Below are 9,691 nucleotides of genomic sequence, written 5' to 3'. Positions count from 1 at the left end.
AAGGTAGACTAAAAGATCACCAGTTGAACGGCCGCTACGGAAACCGTATTGCCGGTCGTTAATCAACTGATGCTCCTCCAGGTACCTCATGAGCTGGCGGTTAATAATGGATTCCATTATTTTGGAGAGTAAAGAAGTGATGGCGATTGGTCTGTAGTTAGACGGATTTGAGCGATTACCGTGTAAGTGCAGATAAATTGAAAAATCAATTTATTTCCTGCACGCTCGCCCGGTCTCGAACCCCGGCTTATCGATTTTGAAGTACGAGGTTCTCACCACTGAGCCACCACTGCAAAAGAAATAACTTAACCAAAAAGTCAGTGTATTTGGTGAAACATCATTAAATTACTAGTCTCAAACTCAAACATTCATTTATTCAATAAGACTTCTTATAGAAGCACTTTTGAATCGTCATAAGATAGTTTTACCATCTACTACCGGTTCGGAGAACATTTCCTACGGAGAAGAGACAGCAAGAAACTCTATAAATGCTGTTTTAAAATAACGTCTGACAGAATTACATCGAATATAAATCAAACATTGATTAATGGTAGTCTGCAACATCGACTTTCGTAATTTCTATTAAATATCTACATGTTATAACAAATTTTGCAATTAAATCACAAAAATTCAATTATTCCCTCATTTGCATTTCCTAGTCTTACGCAAGGCTAATAACGTTAGTTTAAATTAATAAACTGCCAATTTACACATTATTTATATAGACCTGGCTGTTGCCTGCAGCTGAACCAGCGCGGTCTTGATGAATTTTCATGGTATAAAATTCATCACCTATTTTATCACTTTGGGGGTAGTATTTATCAAAATCCTTCCTTAGCGGATGCCTATGCAGATGCGGATGCTGGAACTGTAAACCTACTTCCTCTTTAGCGACGTAGGTTAAAAATATTCAATTCCCTTATATTCTGAATAGTCCTTCAATAATTTAAATTATATAAAATTGTAAATAAATAAATTGAAATTAACCTTCAACTGATTCTTAAATCATTGATTCTAGTTACAAAACTTATTTATGCAAAATTATACAAAAAGAACTTAATAGATATTAGAATTGGGGGCAATATTTCAGTTCTTCGTTAAAACTTATATTATTGTTTTTCACACATAGTCGGCTATGTAATGTCATACATGATTGTTTGTTAAAACAGGGATGTTGAATTCCATATAATATTTCCCCTTTATTTACAAACCTTTCTAATAATAGTGATCAAATTATACAAGACTGCTCGCCCCGGCTTCGCCCGTGATGCATATATAGCTTATGTCACTCATTGAAGATGCAGCTTTCTAATGGTGTTAGATTTTTCAAATCGGTCCAGTGGTTTATGCTTGAAAACGTTACAAACATACAAAAATACAAAAGTCTCGTCTTCATAATATTAGTGTGGATTCTAACTGTTTTAAAGCCTTCTATTAAATCGTTAATTATATTATATATACATATTTACACCCTCACAACTTCATCTGATCTTAAAAGGAATAATTTATCGCATTTTTTAAATATTCTCCATTAATCCTGTGTCTATTGATTGTAGCGTGATGTTCTAAACTAGCTATGCTCTGCGGTTCCACCTACGTCGTACATAATGTAATATATAACCTTCTTCAATAAATGGTCTTCTGAACACAAAAATCGACTCGATCCAACAGTTCCTGATATCAACGAGTTCAATCACACTTCTAACTATAGATAGATAATTCTCTTAGAAAAATTGAGTATCAAAATCTCTTTTCCTTGTGAAAGCTGTTTCTCCCTACAGATAAGAGGAAACTAACAGAGTTATGAAGTCACGCGATGCTGTTAAAAATAAATCTTCCGTTTTGGGAAACAAAACTATACGCCAAGTAAAATGCAGATATTTCAATTCACTTTCTCTTGTCCGTGCGCAATAATTTATTATATGTATCAAGTTTGTATCAAGAAGCGATGCAATATCAAGTTTTACTGTAATTTTATGCGTATTACGTAATATTAAACGAAGATTAATTGGGCTTTAATACAGCGTAAGGAAGACTCTTTAATTAATTTTAATTGGTTTTAAAACAGAGAATTTTGGATTATTTATCATCGTTTCATTTTTAATTTATTCGCGACGCACTTTCTTAATATCGCCACTTACTAGCTGTGCCCCGTAGTTTCTCTCATGTCGTACATGATTTTTATTGTTCCTCCATATATGGATTATAATAGTGAATAATTCTTTTACTGGGACCAATAGTTCCTGGGATAAGCGCGTAGAAACAAACACTAATTTTGAGTGACGTTTAAAAAAAATGCGACATTTCGCGCCATATCTTATGTCAAAGTTTTGATGCAGATAACAATTATTCGTTAAAATACAGATTTCTAAGGGATTGTAATAAAAATTATGAATAACATCAATAAAATTCTGAACAAGAAACTGTCCACTTATCGGAATGATTGTATCCGGTAATTGAATGATGATTATAGGGAAAATTCCGTATCTCTTTAATTATTGAGCGTAATTACTTATGACAATTATTTTTTTACTTTTTGCTTAATTCGAGCATATGCAAATTTATTTGTTTTACCTGACTGTATCTGAAAGTGGGTTGTGTTTAGCTCACTCCTGTGAAATAATTATTTATTTTTCATTCAATGGCATTCTTAAGAATATGATTACTATAAAAATACTATATTATAATATATATAATATATACAGTTATGGAGGAAATTTTAATAACAATAAAAGATATTAATAGGCATGCGAAAACGATTATATTTTCAGCGAACTGTACAGGACAAACTGGTATATGAACTGTCAAAATTGTTATTATACAGCTGTGGCATTTTGTTTACATTCAATTCATTCTTCATTCGAAATTTAAAAATTATCTCTAAAACGTCATTCAATGTTGCATCTTTTTTTTCATAAATTCTTCAACATCTTTTTTTTTAAATTATAAATAAAACAAAAAGTCAGATTTGACGTTAGAATTGTTTATGTTTTCATGAGTTATTCAATAATTACTATTACAACCTGTAATCTATAACTTCGTATTCAAAAAAAAAAAATTAAATAATTTTTTCTGTGAACCAACCAGCAATTTTAAAAACAGTTTTGACAGTCCTTACAAATTCGGCATGTCAAAGAAGTACAAAAGTACATAGCGATATTGACTAGTAAAACATTATGCGTTATCATACAAATTTACGCTTCACCATTCTTACAACAATCACAGTACATTACCGACAAGTGTGGTAAAAAAATTAACAAAGAAAAAAAAAACACGATTGCATTTCAAATCACTTTATTTACAACCTAAATATAATTAATGCACCGTGATTGCTATAAATCTCATTTAAAACCTCTAAACAAGCATTTATAACTACAGTATACTATATCGGACTGAACATCTTAAATAATATTTATTAAGACGCGAATTAAAATAGTTTAAAAATATTTTTATATCTATCGCTATAGATAGTAGGTACAATTGAATTAAAAGTTTATAAAAATTTCTTATTTCACATTTAATTACGTATATCCGTTGCTTCGTATAACAGATGACATCACTATTATAATTAACAATAGAATAATTTATAAAATACATTCACCATTTTTTTCACTGGCAATGTAAACTTTAATTCTACGTTTAAAAGGAAATGTGCGCCAAAGTTAACCATACTGGCTTTAAATAAAAAAAAAGTATCAACATTTGACGTTCTATCGATATTGGCGGGAAACACTGAGCGTTACCTTCAAACAAATAAACAATTTTCAAATAGCATTTTAGATACAGATAACGAAATGGCACCGATTTTTTTTTTATTTTAATAAAGTATAGTATTACTACTTAGCACACTAAGTAAACGCTACAGAAAAATTCCAAGCAATTTCACAGCGTAACTTATCACGACCAATAACCGATTGTTTCACGATTCTAAAATTAGACCATAATATAATATCGATTAACAAAATATCTCTTCTTACTACTAAATTTTAAATTTAAAAACAATGGAAGATCGAAGCGTTTGCTTACATTTGAACGTATACGAGTAAAAATCGAACGCACTTCAATCGATTTTAGTATATTAGTATACATTATCTGTGCCAATGACACTGTAGAAATAAATAAAATGACATTTATCATGAAATATCGCCAATAGGTACATATATTTTATACGTGAATTATGAAATAATATGCTTGACCAATTTTTTTTTAATTAATTATAAATTTTAAGTTCTGATATTAATATAACGTTTGAACGAAACGTATATACGATATAAATTATGAAGAGTCGGGCGTTTATCAAATATTTTATGTTCCAATAAGAAAAAATTAAAACACACACACACAAAAATAATAACGTAATTTAAAACTGGTCTCACCTTAAAAATCAATGAACGTATACATATTTTGGTTAGTGCAAATTTTTCCCAAATAGACAACGTAATTTAATAATAATACATATATTATATACAAAACAGCTTAACAAAGAGCAGTACATAGGAATAAAAAATTAATATCTGACAAATTTATTTTTAAATTTTACTCAAAAAAAAAAAATCTGTAATATATACATTTCATACTCCAGTTTAAAAGAGCAAAATTAAACTCAAACTTTTATCAACTGTGCATTCATCTACACATAAGTAATAAACTGTCCCACTTGTATAAGATACAGAGTATACATAAGGATATTGTATAATCCTGACGATCCTAATCAGGATTGCTGATTGATGACCGCCTCCATGGTACAGTGGTTAACGCGTGAGCTTAGAACCTAGGGGTCGTGGGTTCGATTCCCGGTGGGGACGCAAAAAAAAAAACAATGTCACGGGTGGCCGAGAGACTAGGCGTTGCTACGGTTTTTTCATTTCTATTCTTTCAAAATTTCTCATTTATAAAGCATTTCAATGCTAAAAAAACTAAAAATTAAAATTAAACAATGTCTCGGTCTGGCAGGACACAGAAGGCTGATCGCCTACTTGTCCATAAAGAGAATCGATCAGTGAAACAGATGTACATCATCTGCCCCATACCCCAACTAGGGGACACGAGACTTCACATAATACGGTGCAATCAAATTAAATCCGCCCGTTTAAATTAGATCAACATTGAGTCTAAGGAAGGACAAAAACGTGTTATAAAACCGTCAAATCATACATACGATAATTCCAAATTTATAATAAAAAGAAACCGTTTTTTATACGTTCCCAAAACACACAAGTTTTACTGCGGAGACTCTATTAAAACAAACAGAAAGTGATCCCTCAATCTGTATCGGAAACCACTTTCAACCGCTTAGCTTGATATACTTATTATTTTGTGTACGTGTCCTACATTTATTAACGAAAACAACAAAACATAATAATATAATTATTGCCTCAATAACATCATTTTACTTACACGAAGAAATACTCTAAACAGCTCTTACACCCTATAAATACTCAACGCGCAACGAACATTCTCGATTGGCGCTCAAATACTGTCATGATACCGTTAAAATTTAATTCTAAATTTAAAAATTTTCCGATATCCTCTCAAACGTATACAATTTCGAATCGAATTAATTGGGTATACATCATTTGATTCTCGTATATTCAATCGTATATGGTTAACTATTACCTAAGACTACCTAGTATGGCTGTTTTAAAAAAAAAAAAAGTGAGTATATTATAAACTTATTTGTACAAATAAATACGTTTTGTCTATGGACGGTTTTATCTAGGTCTGTGGTAAAAATTATCCTATATCTATTTCATTTTTCAGTCGAAACACGTGGAAGTAACTAAACTATCAAATTCACAACCGGCGTAAAAATTGACGATGCACGACGAAAAGCATGATTTAATCGTTTAATAATGATTTTATATCGGCGTTTGATATGGCAACACTGGTTTACATCTGTCAATCTGACAGCTGCCCTGAGGTGCAGCCGACAAGGCTATTCTGTCTCGGTGAGAACGAAATTTAGAAGTGAAACTTTTTGAAACGCTCTGATATTTTTTTAATTGTTGATATGCGTTGTGCATTCGCAAAGCTTATCAACCTAGTTATAAGAAATTTTAAAATGGAACTAATAATAGCAAGATCGATTTTTGCGATATTTTTTTTTATTTGTAACGAAACGTTGTTCGCGTTTCGCGGTTAAATGGTTATTTGTCTGATGGATGACGTTAAATGAATTTAAAATATAACAACATAAAAACAATTGAATAACTAAACTCAATCAAACCATATGAAAACTAAAGGAAGGATAGCATTTTAAAAATATATGTTTTATTAAATTTACTAGATTTTCTTATATATTTTTTTTTCAATAATTTTTATATCAAATCAAAAATTTATACTAACCGAATATTATTATTAAAATTAGTGTCACAGAATCGTAAATACGAATAAAGAATTTACTATACGATAATAGCCTTGTCGTTTAATAATTTTTATTATTATCTACTAGCTTTTCGCCCGCGGCTTCGCCCGCGTAGAATTCGCTTATATCGCGCGACACGGTAAGGAGTATTTTCTTCGCATCAAAAAGTGTGGTTTGTTCTTTCCCACGTTCATCTCCATCTTTATACCAAGTTTCATCAAAATCGGTTTGACAATAACGAACTTTCATACAAACTTTCATCCCCTCTTTCAACCCTTTCTACCCTTTTTTCGCGATAAAAAGTATCCTATGTTCTTTCCCAAGTTCATTTCTATCTTCATATCAAATTTTGTAAAAATCGGTTCAGTGGTTTAGGCGTGAAAGCGTAACAGACAGACAGACAGACAGAGTTACTTTCGCATTTATAATATTATATTAGTAGGGAAGTAGGGACTAGTAGGGATTGTGTTTAAATAATTACCTCTCACTATCACATTAACACACGAAGAAAAAAAAAACAAAAAAAAAACGCGCCAGACACTCAATTGACAGAAGCCCAGTGTTACCATAAACAAAAATAAAATGACTGACATGTTTTAAAAACACTACTACATCGTACAAACGAACATTTTAAAATTGCAATTTCATTACCTGTTTTTTTAATAACGGCACACTTTAGAAAAAAATTTATGTTTTGTTTCGTGCACTAATTTAATTATTTATCTTCACTTGCTTTCTAAAATGTCCGTCATCTGGCAACACAAGTCAATTATAATACAGTAATATTAAAATAGTGAGGTATGATGTACGTATACATGGTTCTAACTTATTATCTATGGTATACACATTGTCTTTTTTTTCGTGACTGGCACTGTTACGCAGTGTCCTGAAATAAATGCAGATAATTAATATTTTTTTACATACATACTTAATTTATAATTAATGTCATAATTAATAAATGGGCCGATGATGATTTTTTTAAAGTACATGGTTTAAACCTCAGTGGAGACTGGTACAGCTATTTTAAACAAAAAAACTAAACTCAAAACTATCAAAACTAGACCAAGTTTTAATGGGACCACACGCAAGGCTTTTCAATAAATAATAAGCAAAATCGGTTCACTCAGTCGAAAGTTACGAGGAAACAAACACAAAATAAGAGTCGATTGAGGACCTCTTCTTTTTTTTAAGTCGGTTAAAAAATTAAACTGGAAATAGTAGAGAAATATGAGGGACACACTTAAAATTTTCTGTTTGGTCGATTGATCGTTTGACTGATCAATTATTGAAGTGAAACTTCTTTAGACTCGTTGTGATTTCAAACCTGATGCAACGTAAAAAACGACAGGTAAGAGATACAAATACAATAATGTGTAGAATGAAGCCGGCAAAGAATGAGACTGAAATATACATACCATTTTATATTTTATATATATTCATCTCATTCTTTTGTCGATTTACTGAAGTTTCACTTCTATCGTGTGTGAATCGCACATACACCTTTTTTTCGGGTTATAGATTGTTTGATTAATCCATAAGTCAATTAAGTATTCGATTGGTTGATTGATCGATTAGTCAAACAATCAACTTATCATTTGATTGATTGATAAGTAGTTCCCATGCAGTAGCATGGCATAAACGTAGTAACGTTTCGTACGGTGAGTGGACGAGCCGGAGGCTCGTTTCCTTTTCCTCACCCTTCCCAGTCCATTTAGTCTTCCCCTTTCCCTATTCCACTCCGAATGTTCACGGGCGGTGGTGATCGCTTACCATCAGGCGAACCACCAGCTCAGTTGCCCGCTATGACACAAAAATCGATTGGTCTGTCGATTGATTGATTGATTGATTGATTGGTTGGTTGTTTGTTCGATCGATTGATTGTATGTATACCTTAATGCATAGTTTGTTGTATGGGGTAATCGGTGGCTTGTTCTGTGGCCGGTTCCTGTTCATCGCCAGACTGTTCACCGTCGTGCTCCTCATCCTCCGACGATGAGAGGAGACCTGGTGAGGACGTTTTACTCAAATAAATCTTTTATGTACAAGGACATATGGTTGCTATTTCCTTAGTGCTTCGTCTAGACACAAAAAAGTTTATAAATTTACGTCTACTTATATTATAAAATTCGAGGAGGCCTTTGCCGATTGGCAAACGGATTTTTAGCAAATAAAGAAACAGAAAATTTTGTAATTGTAGGTATACTTCGGTTAATGTTTTATTAGATTGTAACTGTTTCTTTTTCGCTATGTATGTTAGAAAGAAAAGAAAGAGAAGAAAGAGAAGAAAGAAAAGAAAGAAAAGAAAAAAAGAAAGAAAAGACAGAAAAGAAAGAAGAGAAAGAAAAGAAAGAAAAGAAAGAAAGAATGTTTATTTAACACTACATAATGTTAGCGAAATTCAAATAAAGAGGTGAACTAATGACTAATCGGTGTAGTGCTGGAAAGGATAACTACTCAGCATGTGCTACGCGTAATGCGCAGCGCTGGTTTTCAGCTAGCTCCTTGCTGGAGTGCCAGTCAGTTAAGCTTATCTGAATAAAAGGCTACATTATTATATGTAACTAGCTGAACCCCGCGGTTCCACCCGCGTACGCCCGTATCCCGAAGGAATATCGGGATAAAAAGTTGCCTATATGTTATTCCAGTTGTCCAGCTGTCTACGTACCAAATTTCATTGCAATCGGTTCAGTAGTTTTTGAGTGAAAGAGCAACAAACACACACACATCCTTACAAACTTTCGCATTAATAATATTAGTAGGATAGGATGTGTGTGTGTGTATGCGAATGTAATGTGTATAAACCATAATATGTCCGTCGATTTTGCTTTTGTCTGTCGTGCAGAATGTGTGTCCGTCTATCTATCTGTCAGTCTGTCCACAAACCGCTGAACTAATGGATTGGATGAAAAAGATAGCTCGAGACCTGGAAAAGGACATGATATAGGTTTTTGGCAATTTAATAGTCCTCTATTGTACCCGAGGTTGTCTGGAAAAATCGCTCTAAGCGATAAGACCGCCCATTGTACTTAGATGTAAGCTTTTATCTATTTATCTCTTTTCTTTTTCTTTAATGTTAAATAAATAAATAAATAAATAAATAAATAAACAACATACCGGCCGTGAACTGCGGGTTAGTTAATGCGTCGGGCCAGTACCTCTTGCTGATGGACGAACCATTTTTGCTTTTCTTACCGCCTGCAATACAATATTAGTAAGATGATTATCATTTGCTATTTCCATATATTTTTTAGGTTTATACTTAGTCTGGCCATAAATACTGTTACACTTAATTATAAAAAAATATTACATTTGAATTTCGAATCTGTC

General features: G+C 32.2%; 1 protein-coding gene across 1 annotated transcript in view; it reads right to left on the bottom strand.

The window, feature by feature from the left end:
* Positions 1-7,225: 7,225 nt before the first annotated feature.
* LOC119838078 (homeobox protein PKNOX2-like) overlaps positions 7,226-9,691 on the bottom strand; it is a 37,475-nt gene continuing 35,009 nt past the window's right edge. Inside the window, exons 10-12 of the mRNA XM_038363888.1 lie at positions 9,479-9,559; positions 8,255-8,368; positions 7,226-7,250 (exon numbers count right to left, since the gene is read on the bottom strand). Of these exons, the coding sequence (XP_038219816.1) occupies positions 8,256-8,368; positions 9,479-9,559 (194 nt within the window). The 3' untranslated portion in view covers positions 7,226-7,250; position 8,255. The remainder of the gene's footprint in view (positions 7,251-8,254; positions 8,369-9,478; positions 9,560-9,691) is intronic.

The sequence above is a fragment of the Zerene cesonia genome, unplaced genomic scaffold, assembly GCF_012273895.1.
Source record: "Zerene cesonia ecotype Mississippi unplaced genomic scaffold, Zerene_cesonia_1.1 Zces_u001, whole genome shotgun sequence".
NCBI lineage: Eukaryota > Metazoa > Arthropoda > Insecta > Lepidoptera > Pieridae > Zerene > Zerene cesonia.
This window is presented reverse-complemented; position numbering and strand designations above follow the sequence as displayed.